This window comes from Nomascus leucogenys, chromosome 8 (genome assembly GCF_006542625.1).
Source record: "Nomascus leucogenys isolate Asia chromosome 8, Asia_NLE_v1, whole genome shotgun sequence".
NCBI classification, from domain to species: Eukaryota; Metazoa; Chordata; class Mammalia; order Primates; family Hylobatidae; genus Nomascus; species Nomascus leucogenys.
The window spans coordinates 9,234,138-9,251,374 of NC_044388.1; the positions used below are offsets into that span (position 1 = coordinate 9,234,138).

Consider the following 17,237-nt stretch of genomic DNA (forward strand, 5'->3'; position numbering starts at 1 on the left):
TTTTATAGACCATACATTTAGTTATGTAAGAAATCTTTGCCTAACCTATAAAGGCTCAAAGATTTTCTTTACTTGCTAATATAAATATTTATAACAATCAATTTCCCTTTACGTACTGTTTTAGCTGTATCCCACAAACTTTGATATATTTGTTGCATTTTCATTATCATTTAAGTTAAAAATATTTTTGAGTTTCCTTGTGAATTCTTCAATCTATAGGTTACTTAGAAGTATTTTATTTAATTTCCAAATATTTAGGGCTCTTCCAGATATCATACTGTCATTAATTCTGTTGTGATCAGAGAACATACTTTGTAAAAAGTCAATCTTTTGACATTTACTGAGACTCCAGGCTCAGCATGTGGTGGCCTATTTTACTGAATGTTCCAATGCACATTTTTTTTTTTTTTTTTTTTGAGACGGAGTCTCACTCTGTCACCCAGGCTGGAGTGCAGTGGTGCAATCTCAGCTCACTGCAAGCTCCGCCTCCCGGGTTCACGCCATTCTCCTGCCTCAGCCTTTCCGAGTAGCTGGGATTACAGGCGCCCGCCACCACGCCCGGCTAATTTTTTGTGTTTTTAGTAGAGACAGGGTTTCACCGTGGTCTCGATCTCCTGACCTCGTGATCCGCCCGCCTCAGCCTCCCAAAGTGCTGGGATTACAAGCGTGAGCCACCGCGCCCGGCCTCCAATGCACATTTCAAAAGAATATGTATTCTGCACCTGTTTGGCCTAGTGTCCCATAAATGTAAATTAGATCAAGGTGACTGATAGTATTCTTTCAAACTTCTGTAAGAAAACTGGTCCTTGTGCTCAGCTGCTCTAACAATTGCTGAGAGAAGACTATTAAAATATTCAAGTACAGGTCGGGTGCGGTGGCTCATACCTGTAATTCTAGGCCGAGGCAGGAGGATCACTTGGGTCCAGGAGTTTGAGACCAGCCTGGGCAACAAAGTGAGACCTTGCAGCTACAAAAAATCAGAAAATTAGCCAGATGTGGTGGCATCCACCTATGGTCCCAGGTACACAGGAGGCAGAGGCAGGAGGATCTCTTGAGCCCAGGAGGTCGAGGCTGCAGTGAGCTATGTCTGAGCACTCCAGCTTGGGAGACAGAGCAAGACCCTGTCTCAAAAAAAAAAAAAAAAAAAAAAAAAAGAAAAAGAAAAAGAAAAAAAATTCAACTAGAATTGTAGATGTCCTAATTCAATTCTGTTTTTTTTTCTCCAACTACACTGAAGTTGTAATTAGGTATGTACACATTTAGGATTATGTGCTCCTTCTGTCATTATAAAATGTGCCCAAACGTATTTGGTAAAAGTTGTTTTGACATCTACTTGGTCTGGGATTACTGCTTACTGTTTTTACATCATCTTTCTCCACCCAATTACTTTCAACCTATCTGTGCTTTTATAATATATTTAACGTGGATATGTTGTAGAAAGTATATTATTGGATCTTGCTTTTTAAAATATAGTCTGACAGTCTCTGACTTGCAATGTAATGTAGTTCATTTACATTTACTGTAATTATTGATATGGCTGGGTTTAAGCTATCATTTTGTTATTCGTTTTCTGTCTGTCTCATCTGATTTTTGCTCCTCTGTTCTTCCCTTCCTCACATTTTAATTTATTTATTGTTTGGGAGGAGGAGAGGGGATGGATTAGTTATATCAAGTTTTTTCCTAAAGTTTTGTTCTAGATATTATAATATACAGCCTTAACTCATCACAGTCTACTTAAAATTATTCTTGCATCACTTCACATAAAATATAAGACCCTTGGAATAATTTACTCCACCCTCTTCCTTTGTGCTGTTACTGTCATATATTTCATATTGATATGTTATAAACCCTATAATTAAATGTTATACATTTTGCATCAAACAGTTGCTTTTTAAAGAAATGGAGAAAAAAAAAAAGGCATTCTTACATTTACCCACATATTTACCATTTCCAGTGCTCTTTACTCCTTGTAGATCTAAGTTTCCATCTGGTATTATTTTCTTTCAGCCTGAAGAATTTCCTTTAGCATTTCCTATAGTGCAGGCTTGCTCACAAGGGAGTCGAAGCTTTCATTTATTTAAAATATATTTTCATTTTGGAAGAAAATTTTCTCTAGAATGTTAGGTTGAGACTTTTGTTCCTTTAGCATTTTAAAGAGGTCATTCCACTGTCCTCCAGTTTTAGTTGCTTTTTATGAGGAGTTGGCTGTCAACTGTACTGTTGCTCCCCTGTGTATGTATCTTGTCTTTTGTTTCTCTGCTTGCAAGATTTTCTCTTTATCTCTGGTTTGACTATTGTATGTCTAAGTGCAGTTTCCTTTGCGTTTATCATGCTTGCAGTTCATTGAGCTTCTCAGATCTATAAGATACTGTTTCATCAAATTTGGGAAATTTTAGGCCATTATTTCTTAAAAAAAAAATTTTTTTTTTTTTTGTCCAATTCTTTCTCTGCTCTCCTTCTAGGACACCAACCATGCATATGTTAGACTACCTGATATTGTACTAAAGGGTCACTGAGGTTTTGTTCATTTTCCCCCAGTCTTTTCTGTGTTCTAGACTGGTTCATTTCTACTGATCTATCTCCAAGTTCAGTGAACCAATCTGTTGTTAAGCCTGTCAGATTTTTCATGTCAGATATTGTGCTTTTCAATTCTAGAATTTCCATTTGATTCCCTTTTTATTTTCTTTTTTGGCTGAGATTCCCCATTTCTTTACTCATGATGACTACTTTTCCACTAAGTCCTTGAAATATTTATAATAGAGGCTTTAAAGTTCACATCTGCTAATTCCAACATGTAGATCATCTAGGGGTCTACTTCTACTGATCGCCTTTCCTCCAGATTATGCATTATAATTCTGTGTTTCTTCTTGAGTTGTTAATGTTCCATTACATACTGGCCATCATGAATAAAACATTGTAGAAACTATGGATTCAGTTACCTTCCCTTGAAGTTACATCATTGGTGGTTATCATGAGGGTTGGTTTTATACTTTGTTTATACTATACTTTGTTTATTCTTAATCCTAGAATATAGTCTTTACTACTAAGCCACCACTCTTTTGAGATTTTGATGAAAATACTGAAGTGTTTGCTAAGCTCTCTAAGTAAAATTCCAAATTCTGTCTCCTTTGAGGGGGACAGAAACTGAACTCTCTGTTCATCTTTTTAAAGTTTTCAGTTGTTGCTTTTCACTAGCCCCTCTGGAGGTCCCTCTTGCATTAGCGGTTTAAGAGTCAACTAAAGATTTCAGAGGAGTTCACACGCAGACTGAAGAACTCCTCTTTATGCCTCAATTTCCAGCCTCTCTGGTAGCCCTAAACTCCATCCTTTGGTATCTCAAGCCAATAAAGCTTAGTTTTCTGCTTGCATTTTAGCACCACCTCAAACTGACTAGACTGGGAGTGCTTTCAAGGGGAAAAGCTGTATAAAAATAAATCTTAGGCCGGGCGCAGTGGCTCATGCCTGTAATCCCAGCACTTTGGGAGGCCAAGGAGGGTGAATCACCTGAGGTTGGGAGTTCAAGACCAGACTGACCAACATGGAGAAACCCTGTCTCTACTAAAAATACAAAATTAGCCGGGCATGGCGGCGCATGTCTGTGATCTCAGCTACTGGGGAGGCTGAGGCAGGAGAATCACTTAAACCTGGGAGGTGGAGGTTGCAGTGAGCTGAGATTGCACCACTGCACTCCAGCCTGGACAACAAGAGTGAAACTCCATCTCAATCAATCAATCTTAGCCAGCATGGTTCCTTTCTTTCAAGGGTCAAATTCTTCAGAGAATTGCTATATATATTCTGCTCAAGGTTTATAATTGTTATCTATGAGAGTTAGTCTAATACAAGCTTCTCTATCATTACCAGGACTCTTGGTTTTTTTCTACCATTACCAGGACTCTTGTTTTTTTTTAGTTCAGTTTTACACTGACTCCATCATTTTCTGTTCCCCTTCTTTACTTCTTCTTTTTTATTTTTCCTCAAAAAGAGTTCTGTATCTATTTTTAAAAAGGCAACTTCATGCCCAATTCCTTGGAATTATCCTTAACTTGCCTTTTTCTCTCACTCCCAGTATCTAACTCCTCTGGGTACTATCTTTCAAATAGATCCAGAATGTGATCCATTTTTATCATTTCAACTGCTATCAACAGATCCAAGCCATTCTCTTTTCTCCTCTAGAATATTTTAATAGTCTCTTAACTGGTCTCCCTGTGCCCTTCATTCATTCTCCATGTAACACTCCACAGACATAAGTTACCCTATTAAGACATAAGTTAAACAATGTCATTCTTCTGCTTAAACCTCTCCAATGTCTTTCCATTTTACTCAAAGTTAAAGCCCACAAGGTCCTATAAAATCTAGCACTTCTATGATCTTTTTGATCTTAGTTCCTATGACTTACCCTCTTCATTTTTTTTGAGCCACAAGAGCTTTCTCTTAACTCTTTAACACTCCAGGCATGCTTCTATTTCAAGGCATTTGTTCTGGGTGCTGTTAGCTATTTCTGTGACACTTTTATCCCAAATATCCACATGGTTCACTCCCCGACCATCTTTAGGTTTAGGTCTTTGCTCAAATGTCACTTTCTCAATGAAGCCTTCCCTGGTTAGACCTTTTAATATTTTAACTCACCTCACTGAACTCATCATTTTCTGTTCCTTGTCCTTGCTTGTTTTTTGTTCATCTCATTTATAATAATCCAACATAAATATAATTTTCTTTTTTTACTGTTTATTGTCTTAGTAAAGATCTGTAAGGGCAGGGATTTTGGTATGTTTTGTTTACTACTTTTCTCTCCAGAGCCTAGAACAGTGTCTGGTACATAGTAGGCACCCAATAAAATACCTGTTGAATAAATGCATGATTGAATCAATGATGTATTTTGTTCTTTAGCTATCAGAAAAAAAAAAAAGCTGCAGAGCCCTGTATGTGAAAATACAGGTAGGTGAAAACCATGTCAACCTCAGTGTATTGAACATTTATGTTTAAAATATCATGGACATTTCTTTTACAATGTCCATTGGCTATATGAACTAGGGTAGGGCTGGCTATATAAGCTAGGGCATTTAATGTCACATGAAAGTTGTGTGTATGTATATGTGTATAACAGGTCTCCCCAAAGTAGACAATATCTAATTAAATTCTACAGAACAGAATTTCAAAGATGAATTAGTATGCCTGGCAGAAATTTTAGAAAGACAAGTGGTTCTTAACGTAATTCAGATGACAGCACATATGGAAGACATGGTGCTCCTTGAAAAATACTTACTATATGCCTTTATGCCACTAGTAATAATACGGTCCTTACCACTGAGGATCTTAAAGACTAGGGGAAGAGACGGACAGAAGTAATGACCACACAGTATGCCATGTGGCTAAAGATACACAGTAAGGGAATGGCTACACCGAGGTAGCCATATGAGGCTTACAATGGCTTCCATAAAGATCTGACACTTGATCTAAGACTTAAAGAACAACAGATTACACAGGTAAAGAAGAAAATAAAGGAATTTTTAGGTAGATATTTTTATGTACATATGCAAAAGCATGAATGTAAAAGCATGCAAAAGATGTAAAGAAGGAACTGCAAAAAGTAATCTGGTGAAACTACCTATGGATACTGCAAAAGATGAGGCTGAATGAGACATAAACAGGCTGGAACATCAGTAACTAGTTTGATCTCCGCATACAACTAAGAGAACTTTTACTTGTAGAAGATGACTAAATTATAGTATAGCAATATAAAATCATAATCGTAAGTACACAAGGCCATAAAAATCTCTCAAGGTAATCATGACTGATGGCTGAGTGTCTGATAATATTCATTTGCTACATGCTAATTTAACTCTACTGATTAGTTGCTTACTATTGCCTGTTAGCACTTGCCTAAAGGGGCCTCAAAAATTTAAAAACTTATTGAAGAAAAATCCTTAAGACAGAGAAAATTCTACTAATTCATTTTCCAGTAAATTGGGAAAGGACTATGCATATTATTTGACACTAAGTGACAGAAATACTTGATTCACAATACTACTGTATAATAGGAAGATAGAGTGAAAGACTCAATGAGTTAGGTCTATGTTACAGGAAATTTGGGAGGTATTCTTTCAGACACCAAAGTCACATAGTAAGTGTAGCAAAAGACTAATTAACTAGCAGTCTTGGCTATCTAGAAAACAGCAGGGAAATTGGAAGTAAGCAAAACATTTGCTCAACAACCAAACAGAGAATGCAAGGCCCATGTATTTTATTTACAGGAGAAAGTCCTGACGTTTTCATTCAAAGCCTTTTAATCTTAGGCATAATTTAAACAAACATAGCACTTGCATCCTCACTCATAGGACATTGCTGTAAAAAATAGAGGTGGGTGATGGGATGGGAATAAGGTGTTATATTATGGTTCACAGACATCACAAGAAATTTAAGGTCACAGCCTTACCACAAAGGATACAGAAAAACTGTATAAAGCGAACATAGGAACACAAAAAGCACAGCAGTCCAAGGCATTTAGCTGCAGAGTAAATGCATTTAGCTGGAGTAAACAGCTGCACACACCCTTAAGCAGCCCTGAAAATATCACTAAATCAGAATCCATATAACAATTAATATTATCAATGGTAGCCCCAAGTCATCTAGAAGATGTTAACTTACGTTCAATGAACTCTTTTTTAGAAGGCAGGGAAGCATGTAATATATTTTGGAAAAATCCATCAAAATAGTTAAAACAAAAAGCATGGAAGCTTAAAACTGCAGGCTTTGGTAAATAAGCTTGAAATTTCATATTTCATTCCTCCAATGTCATTCCAAAATTTTAAACTTCTTAATGCTTAAAAACAACATAGCTTCTAATGTGTCTATCTTATACCTATAGTAGCCTCATCATTCTAGAGAAGTTTGTCCTCTTAAAATCAGTGGACAGAACAGAGATTCTTTTTTTTTTTTCTTTCCTTTTTTTTGGAGACAGTCTCATTCTGTTACCCAGGCTGGAGTACAGTGGCACGATCTTGGCTCACTGTAGCCTCCACCTCCCAGGTTCAAGCAATTCTCCTGCCTCAGCCTCCCAAGTAGCTGGGACTACAGATGCACGCCACCACACCTGGCTAATTTTTGTATTTTTAGTAGAGATGGGGTTTCACCGCGTTGGCCAGGATGGTCTTGATCTCCCGACCTCGTGATCCGCCTGCCTCAGCCTCCCAAAGTGTTGGGATCACGGGTGTGAGCCACCGCGCCCGGCCAGAACAGAGGTTCTTAACTTGAGAATCACAGGTGAACTTTAGGTCTATGAACTCCCTGATATTATATGCAAAATTTTGTGTCTATGAACTCCCTGAAGTTAAATGCAAAATTTTTTGTCTATGTTTGTAGGTACAGTTTTCTAGCCATAGCTATCTAATTCTTAAAGAAGATTATAAACCAAAAAAATTCTTCAGAATATTGGTTTAGATTAGAAAATGCTTTAAATGAGGAAAAAAGAACTCATTTATTCATGGAGAATGACTAATTTACCTTAACTTTTATTTAAATGTACTATTAATGTAAACATAATTAGCACCCAGTGCTATGCATAGGTGAGAACATTTATATAGTATTCAGTAAGTTATAATTTCTAAAACATTCAAAATATGCTTAGCTTAGAAATGCTATCTGGGCTGGGTGTGCTGGCTCACGCCTGTAATCTCAGCACTTTAGGAGGCCGAGGGGACAGGTCACGAGGTCAGGAGTTCAAGACCAGCCTGGCCAACATGGTGAAACCCCGTCTCCACTAAAAATACAAAAATTCGCTGGGTGTGGTGGCAGGCGCCTGTAATCCCAGCTACTAGGGAGGCTGAGGCAGGACAATCACTTGAATCCGGGAGGCAGAGGTTGCAGTGAGCCAAGATCATGCCACTGCCCTCCAGCCTGAGTGACAGAGACTCCATCTCAAAAAAAATAATATATATATATAAATAGCTATCTGGAAAGGCATGTATGTAGCCTATTGACTTTTAGTTATTTGAGTATGTAAATGTAACAAATTATCTGGGTAATATACCCAAAAGTATAATGCATTTGGTTTCTTACATCTTTCTAATATACTGGGACACACGTAGTCATTCTGGTTAAGCCATTCCTAAGGAAGAATTATGAAATAAAAATTTTTTCTTATCACTCTACTATTCAGGAGTCTCCACTGAAGCACTCTACTTTTAACTGTGTTATATCCTCTTTAAAGCACCCTATGTCTGATGTATTATTACAGAATTTACAGCAGAAGCTCTCTTAACAGATCTTTACCTAACAGATTTGATGGATTAACAGACTGTCCATTTCCTCTGTAAAACATACTGAATGTTGCTCACGGGGTGCTACACGCTTGTGGTTGCTTGGGTACTCTGTTAAGCCTGCGTCCTTCTACTTCCATCGGTTAGGCTGTTTTGCTTACTAAATCCATTGGGTTTGTTGCTAAACTTATTTATGCTAGTTTTCTATGTTGTAATTATAATTTACTTTATGTAAAGAGACAAAGTAAGCGCCCACTACCAAGAGGTTTATTACTTATTTGAAAATCAGGTAAATGCTTTGAAAAGCCTCTAAAAAGGAGACACATACCTCCACAATTAAGGCTGATTTATGTGGGGGTAAGACAGCTGTAAAAGACTAATGTAACTATCCTGAAAATCTAAGAGGATTTTGTGCTTGAATTACTTTTCAAGTATCTAAGTTCTAGATTACTTTCGAGAAATCAACCTGAAAACTGATGCATTATGGGTATATTTACACAAGAAAGACAGGAAATCTGATCTATAGGTCCATAGTCAAAGAAAGAATCTTGGTTCTCTACCAAAATGCTGGTAAACAAATACATAAATATTTAAGATCTGTATGCATCTTTTTGTTTATTTTAAAATGATTCTCGCTTTAACCAACCTTTTGGTTTGGTTAAGTGAACATCTCTGGATCCTGATCATTTTGGACAGAAGGGATCCTACTATATAGATGTGATCTGTCATCTAGATACTAAATTCTTCTTGCTAAAATATCAGAAGCTAATGGCCTTCTGTGGATAATTCCTTTTTTTTTTTTTTTTTTGAGATGGAGTCTTGCTCTGTCACCCAGGCTACAGTGCAGTGGCACGATCTCAGCTTACTGCTGAGAATCAAGCGATTCTCCTGCCTCTGTCTCCAGAGCAGCTGGGACTACAAGCATGCGCCACCATGCCCGGCTAATTTTTTTGTATTTTTAGTGGAGATGGGGTTTCGCCATGTTGGTCAGGCTGGTCTCAAACTCCTGACCTCAAGTGATCCGCCCGCCTTGGCCTCCCAAAGTGCTAGGATTACAGGCATGAGCCACCACACCTGGCCTTCTGTGGAAAATTAACCCAACGGAATAAACTCAAAGGTAGTTTATTTAAAGACTGTGTCAGTCTACTGAAGGATAAGCTTTGCCTCTCTGCAGCTCTCAAATCACACTGTAGGAAGACAGCTTCATTTACACAAATAGCCCACTTGTAAAGGCAACAGAATCTTCACACAAGGCAAATTATTAAGTCATCCACCTTGGGGTTAGCTTAGCTAAGAGCCTAGGATGAATTTGACAGCCGTATAGGGATCACAATCTGTGGTATAACTGTGGGAATTTTTGGCTGATATTTCCAAGCAAAGGACAGAAATATTCTCATTTATTAGATATGGAATCTTGCTAATTTTGCCTCTGAGAGTTAAAGAAACTCCCATGTTCTAAGAGGTTTAGCTGCTGCTCTTTGATAAATAACAGTATGGATTACTATGGATTTTTAGAAAACAGAGCACACTGAAGGAACACCATTTTCAGAAACTCAAGAAATTTAATGTGAGAAAAACATAATATACATGGGGTTACTGTCAAATATTTTTTCATTCTTAGTACGTATGTATCAGTGTGAGAAACCATAAACTACAGTAATATTACTGAAAGGATTCACTAGAGTCACAGTAAGCGGCAAAGAAATCTTCACTGAGAACCAGGAAAAAACCCACAATAAAGCATAAACACAACTACCTGGCTGTTTGTGGTAGGTGAGCTCTCTGCTTGTTAAGCAGAACCATCGTTTCTTAAAATTCTTTTTTCCAATCCGAGTTCTTCCTTGAGCTCTTTTATACATCTCACTGCCAACATAACAGATGTAAACATTTAGCTATAAAAATTAAAAGTTAATCCAAAACAAAAAGTATCCTTTAATTTTAAATGACATGAATAGTACTGTAAGATTATATTAAATATATAAAAATGTTTTTGCTATCCATGACTGTTGCATTTATTTTGGCCATACTAAAGGAGTAAGGTCTTTAATTAATTTAATATTTTTAATTGTACTATACAGAACAAAAAAGGGCCAAATGAGTGATTCCCCCCCTTAACTTATAATAAACACTTTACATTAAGACTAATAGTGCTGCTACTTTTTTAAAGTACTCTAAATACCCATCATCTCACTATAACTGCAAAACAACTCTAGGACTGTATGCACAGGAAATCATGCTTTTCTGCCATAAAGTTTTAGGACAGTAAAGGTGACTTACCTGACTGCTAATTTTGGCAGTTCTAACACAGAACACAAAGCCAAACCTCCTGACTCTTAGACCCACGCTTTTTGTACTTACTTAATATCTATACTGATATATGACTTTCATGTCTAATTTGATTAAATTACCCTTCTTTCAGGTGCACAGGCTCACTCGTACCACTGGACTCTTTAGTTTCAGTAGATGAAATTTCATCCAAGAACTAAATGGGGAAATGGGCAAATATTACACTGTGTGATAAGGTACATTATAAAAAATTCAGTTTATCTTACATGTCATTGATTATAATGGGAAGTTCATTATTAATGAATACACATAATAGTAACTTATAAAACAAAACACATATTTAATTACAGAGGAAATCCCTAATTTACAAATGACAAGTATTATAAAAGTTTTATTTATTTATTTATTTATTTATTTATTTATTTATTTATTTATTTATGTGGAGACAGAGGCTCACTATGTTGCCCAGGCTGGAGTGCAGTGGTGCAATCTCGGCTCACTGCAACCTCTCCCTCCTGGGTTCAAGTGATTCTCATGCCTCAGCTTCCCAAGTAGCTGGGATTACAGGCATGTGCCACCATACCCAGCTAATTTTTTTGAATTTTAGTACGGACAGGGTTACACTATGTTGGCCAGGCTGGTCTTCAACTCCTGGCCTCAAGTGATCTGCCTGACTCAGCCTACCAAAGTGCTGGAATTACATGTGTGAGCCACCGTGCCCAGTCTAAAACTTTGTTCTTAAGTTACTTAAAACCCACAACATATTTCCTTGTAGGAATAATTAAATCCATAATTCCTTAACTGCAATTCTGAAATATATAACACTCTGAATACAAAGTTTTTTAATCTTGTCTTTGATTTGAAGTACTCATTTAGGGGTATAACTTAACCTGAACTGGTGTAAGGCTATTTACACTCTGTACTTATATTACTTACTGTAAGTATTCATACACTGTATTAATGTATTTGATTGTGGGGTGCTACTCTAGGCTCTGTGTATTTGATTGTGGGGTGCTAACCTAGGCTCCACTGGGGGGTGTTACATATAGTATATACTGATTACCTTTTGAAACTCTGAAAAACGGAATTCTGAAATACTTTTGGTCCCAATAATTTTACATATACGATTGTGAACCTTTATTATAGGTTAAGGATCACCAAAGTATGGCTCAGAGGGCCACGTTTGACCTGTAGCCTGTTTTTGTAAGGGCCATAAGAATACACGTTGAACATCCTTAATCTGAAAAATCCCAAATGTTCCAAAACCCAAAACTTTTTGAGTGCCAACAGGATATTCAAAGGAAATGCTTGCTGGTGCATTCTGGATTTTGAATTTTGGATTTTCAGATTGGGGTGCTCAACCAGTTAAAAAAATATATATGGAGAGACAGAGAATGAATAAAAGTATTTCAAAATTTGAAAAAAATCCAAAATCCAAAACACTTCTGGTCTCAAGCATTTTTGATAAAGGATACTCAACCTGTAACTATTACCTTTCTAAATGTGACAATTAGGGTTACATTTAGGATTGTGAAAGGGTTGTGAAAACAAAGACTAAGTGGCAGAGACCTTATGTGATCAGCAAAGCCTAAAATATTTTCTCACTGTCCCTTTACAGAAAAGAGTTTGCCAACTTCTATTACATATAACTGACTTTAGCTCTGAGAGATGGTATTTCACAGTCATGATCGAAGTGTAAACAGATTATCTGGGATAATCTGGAAATCTGATCACCATTTATAAACTTTCCATCAAGAAAATTTATAGTATCCATCTTTACCAAGTCAGCCAGTGAAGAACATTTAACTTCATAAATATGCTACCTTGACTGGTCAAGGGCTTTTTAGTATTTGGCTGTCTCTTCATGGGAAAGGGAAATTAGCAGTTCAAGGAACAATTCCTTTTTCTTTTCTTTTCTTTTTTATTTTTTTGAGATGGAGTTTTGTTCTGTCGCCCAGGCTGGAGTGCAATGGTACGATCTTGGCTCACTTCAACCTCCACCTCTCAGGTTCAAGTGATTCTCCTGCCTCAGCCTCCCGAGTAACTGGGACTACAGGTGCCTGCCACCGTGCCTGGCTAATTTTTGTATTTTTAGTAGAGACAGGGTTTTACCATATTGGCCAGGCTGGTCTTGAGCTCCTGATCTTGTGATCCGCCTGCCTTGGCCCCCCAAAGTGCTGGGATTACAGGCGTGAGCCACCGTGCCTGGACAGAACCATTCTTTTCTTTCTTTTTTTTTTCTTTTAATCTACCATTACCTTGATTTTGAGGAACAATTCTTGTTCTTAAAGAAGAATCCTATTTTGCCCCCTAAATGAGCTATCCATTTATTTAGTTCATTAGGTGGATATTACAAACTCAGAGAGGGTCTGCATTTCTTTTCTTTTTCCTTTATACTTTTCTACGTTGTTCTGCTTAGGACTTAAAAACAAACCACATTCCAATAAGGATGGTATTGAGGCTCCAGTGCCTATTCTAAAGTGGAATTCGTAGGCGCAGCCATTTTCTCCTAAGAGTGGCTGACGATTGCCTGCCAGAGCTCAGACTTAAGAAGTTTTGAAATGGAATGTTTACGTCTGTTTGCTGGGAGAAAATATTGGTAAGTGAAAGAACAAGAACAGAGTTCCTTTTGCATTATATGTCGGTAATGTGGGTACAAGTATCCAAGGGAACTGAAGAAGTACCCTATCACAGCATCAATTCTCCCAGACAGACCATACACTAATGGAGTCTGAGTTATGTGAATATTTTATTTCTTAATATATACCTGAAGTCACTGATTTGTTAGCAAATATTTATTATTTATAATAATTTATTTTATTTTTTTGAGACAGAGTTTTGCTCTTGTTGCCCAAGCTGGAGTACAATGGCACAATCTCAGCTCACTGCAACCTCTACCTCCTGGGTTCAAGCGATTCTCCTGCCTCAGCCTCCCTAGTAGCTGGGATTACAGGCACGTGCCACCAGGCCTGGCTAATTTTTTGTATTTTTAGTAGAAACAGGGTTTCACCATGTTAGCCAGGCTGGTCTCCAACTCCTGACCTCAGGTGATCTGCCCGCTTCGGCCTCCCAAAGTGCTGGGATGACAGGCGTGAGCCACTGTGCCCAGCCAATAATTTATTTATTATAATTCTTAAGGAACTATGGGGTAAATACAGAGATATAAAGTGAAAGAAAACCCAGTAATTAAGATGGACTATAGGCAGGGTGACTATAGGTCCCAGTTTGCTCAGGACCATCCCTATCAGGACCATTCCTATCAGGACCATTCCTATCATCCCAGAATAATCACTAATAGTATTTTTCACTCTTAAAAGTGTTCTGGTTTAGACAACAAATTATATGGTCACCTTGTTTATAGAACTATCCAGGTTATCCTTTCTAAACTCTGCAGGGAATAGCATATGATTCAGAGTCATACTCTGTTTTCTTCTGCATCAATAGTAAATGTCACTAGTCAGAGTGCCAATATAAAATGAGAAATTGAGCTTCACAAGCTTTTACAATTTATAGCACTGCACATATCTTGTTGTAACTACTAAATAGGAAACTAGGATATTAGGGCAAAATACCCTATGTCAGCTTAGGGATCTAGAACCAAATCTGAGACAGAGGCACACTATGGCGATAGTCCATTAGAATGTGAGTGGGTGACTCAGAGCAGATCAGGAACAGACTAAACTCCTGGAACCCTTAAATCCTTTCTCCACTGACATTATCAACTCTACACATTCTGATTATATCAGGGGAGAAAAAATCAGATGCTACCATAGCCTCGGTCACAAAACATGGAAAAACAACCCTCAAACAAAAGACAGTACATCATAATCTTGCCAATAAAAGTCTGCCTACGGTGTCACAAATGTTTCAACAATGTCTGAAAAATAAAAGGGCAGCTTTTTATTTGCCTATTCTTTTGAAAGATTTTCTCCTCAAAAGCCTTCAACGGTTGCCTAAAAAAATCTTGGTTAAACAGGCACTATTCCAGATGAAAAACATTCCAACGGACTTTAATTTTTTAAATCATCATTTTTCACTTACTAAGTCTCTGTAAGAACCCTAAGTATAAAAAAAGGCTCAAACATGTATCTCAACAAAATAAATACTCTGGCAACCAACTGCTAGTTGTGCTACAGAAATTGAATGAAGTCTTTAACATTTGGCTTTGCTAATTTGGATTCATTAAGACTGTGATACATAAAATACAGTACTTTCTTCAGGCCCAGTTTAGATATAATTCATTTCTTTCCGTATTTTTTAATTCTTAACTTCTAGACTATATGGGATAGAGTACTTCAAAGGTAACCTTTCTTTATAAATTTTCAGCATTTTACAATAATGCTATATTTTGTTTAGATGATTCAGGACTAAAGACTCAAGAAATTAAAGATCCTTTCAAAACATTCTCAACTTCTAAGTACAGTGATTTTTGTATGCTGCAGGCCTTGTGTTAGGATATTATATACTATAGGCTTTTGTACATTTATAGTAACTTTCCTCAGGTTACTACCATAAATTTATATTGTTCATTAAATGTTCAATAATGTATATATTTTTTACTATGGCAATTAAGTGCCCACTCTACATCAGACACCATACAAAGCCTTTACCCCCAGAGACCAGAGGTTCTCAACCAGAGGCAATTCTGTCCCTCAAGGACCATTTGGCAATACCTGGAGGCATGTTTGGCTGTCAAAACAGAGGCATACTTCTTGCATCTAAAGGGTAGAGGCCAGGGATGCTGCTAAATATCCTGCAATGCACAAGCCAGCCCCTCAGAATCAAGAATTATCTGGCCCCAAAAGCCAATAGTGTCACTTTGAGAAATCCTAACCCTAGACATCTATAATTTGTGTTTCTAATGCACTGGCAAAAGTAGTTGTTGTTAAACTTATTTAGGTATTTTCAAAGCTGAAAAGCACAGCTTTGTGTAAGAAGAAAAAAGAAAAATGAAGCCTTTTTGATGAACAGTTTAAACATTATTATTTAAACTGGGGATTGATAATAATAATATATATAAAACGTTATTTCCCCTATGTTATATGAAATAAATATTAACAATTCCAGAATAAAACCATCATACCTTTTTAACTGCTATAATATATCCTTCTTCTTGAAACATTTTGAAAAATTCACACATGAATGTCTCTTTGAAACTTGACTAAGAAAAAACAAACACAGGGTTTATATGTGTTAAACAGAGAATTAAGAATAGAATGGACTGTATTTTTAAGCTGAGGATTAAGGCCTAAAAGGACTCAATTATATATTTTCAGAGAGTTCAGGGCTTGGAGTGGAAGACTTCTTTCAAAGCTGTCATGTGATTATGGCCCAAGCAGGCAGGCAGACAGACTGTCCTGCACCTCCTTACTAGGCTCTCGTCTTATTTAGCAGTTTTCATGAAACTGTCTGCTTTTTTTTTTTTTTTTAATGTTCTCATTACACTTTTTTTCTTTTTTAAATTTCTAGAGACAGGGTCTTGCTATGTTGCTGGGACTGGAGTGCAGTGGCTATTCACAGGTGCCATCATCGTGCACTACAGCCTTGAACTCCTGGCCTCAAGTCATCTTCCCGCTTCAGCTTCCTGGGATTAAAGACACAAGTCACCATGCCCAGCTTCTGAAACTGTCCTCTTTAACAGGTGACTAAGAGAGTATCTACTTAAAAGACAGCTATTATGTCTGTGTGTGTGTGTGTGTGTGTGTGTGTATATATATATATATACACACATATATGTTTTGTTTTTAATTTGGAAGAAGGTAAGTCAAGGACAAAGGATCATAGGATGTAACATTTAGAAGTGTAAAAACAAAATAAAAGATGTAAGGACTTACCTTGCTTTTGGACAGACTCCCCCAGCTTCCCAAAGTTTGTATAGTTTTTGAGATGAGAGTTAATGTTCTAATTGTCTGTGCATCCTAAAGAATGTAAAAAAGACCAAAACTACTAAGTTTTCAAGAAAATAATTTGTATAAAAAAGTAGAATAGAGTAAATGGACTACATTGCTGTAAAACAATGACTCAAAAACGTTCAAACCATCCACAGTTACAATCTAGCTAAGGCTGGGTACAACTCACCAGCCTAAGGAATTAAGAGACTAAAGAAGCCATATATAATTAACAATTCTTCGCAAAGTAATTATTAAAGATGTGGTGCTTTTAAAAGTCATATATATATATATATATATATATGTATTTCTTTCTTTTTTTTTTTTTTCCTGAGATGGAGTCTCGCTCTGTTGCCCAGGCTGCAGTGTAGTGGCATAACCTCAGCTCACTGTAACCTCCACCTTCTGGGTTCAAGCGATTCTCCTGTCTCAGCTTCCTAAGTAGCTGGGATTACAGGTGCCTGTCACCACGCCTGGCTAATTTTTGTATTTTTAGTAGAGACAGGGTTTTGCCATGTTGGCCAGGCTGGTCTTGAACTCCTGATCTCAGGTGATCTGCCCGACTTGGCCTCCCGAAGTGCTGGGATTACAGGCATGAGCCTTTTGGCACCAGCCAAAAGCCATAATTTTATCAATATTATATATGAGTTGTTTTGTACAGTATGGCACCTTAGATTACCTGACAAATTATAGTCACTTCTGGAATAGTCACTTCTACTTTACTACCTTATAACTTAAAATGGCAGTTTTAGATGTTCCAAATTTTCTGTGCTCAGCTCACCTCTAAACATATTCAATACTTTAAATG

At 37.1% G+C, this 17,237-nt stretch overlaps 1 protein-coding gene across 3 annotated transcripts in view; it reads right to left on the reverse strand.

Moving 5' to 3' along the window:
- Nucleotides 1–17,237, reverse strand: part of RASA2 (RAS p21 protein activator 2) — a 128,697-nt gene that overhangs the window by 18,196 nt on the left and 93,264 nt on the right. The window contains exons 16-20 of one of the 3 annotated variants that reach the window (XM_030816723.1): nucleotides 16,376–16,459; nucleotides 15,625–15,702; nucleotides 10,664–10,737; nucleotides 10,012–10,118; nucleotides 6,646–6,657 (exon numbers count right to left, since the gene is read on the reverse strand). In XM_030816723.1, the coding sequence (XP_030672583.1) occupies nucleotides 6,646–6,657; nucleotides 10,012–10,118; nucleotides 10,664–10,737; nucleotides 15,625–15,702; nucleotides 16,376–16,459 (355 nt within the window). Of the gene's footprint in view, nucleotides 1–6,645; nucleotides 6,658–10,008; nucleotides 10,119–10,663; nucleotides 10,738–15,624; nucleotides 15,703–16,375; nucleotides 16,460–17,237 lie in introns of all 3 variants that reach the window. The other 2 variants (XM_030816722.1, XM_030816724.1) reach the window with 2 other exon arrangements.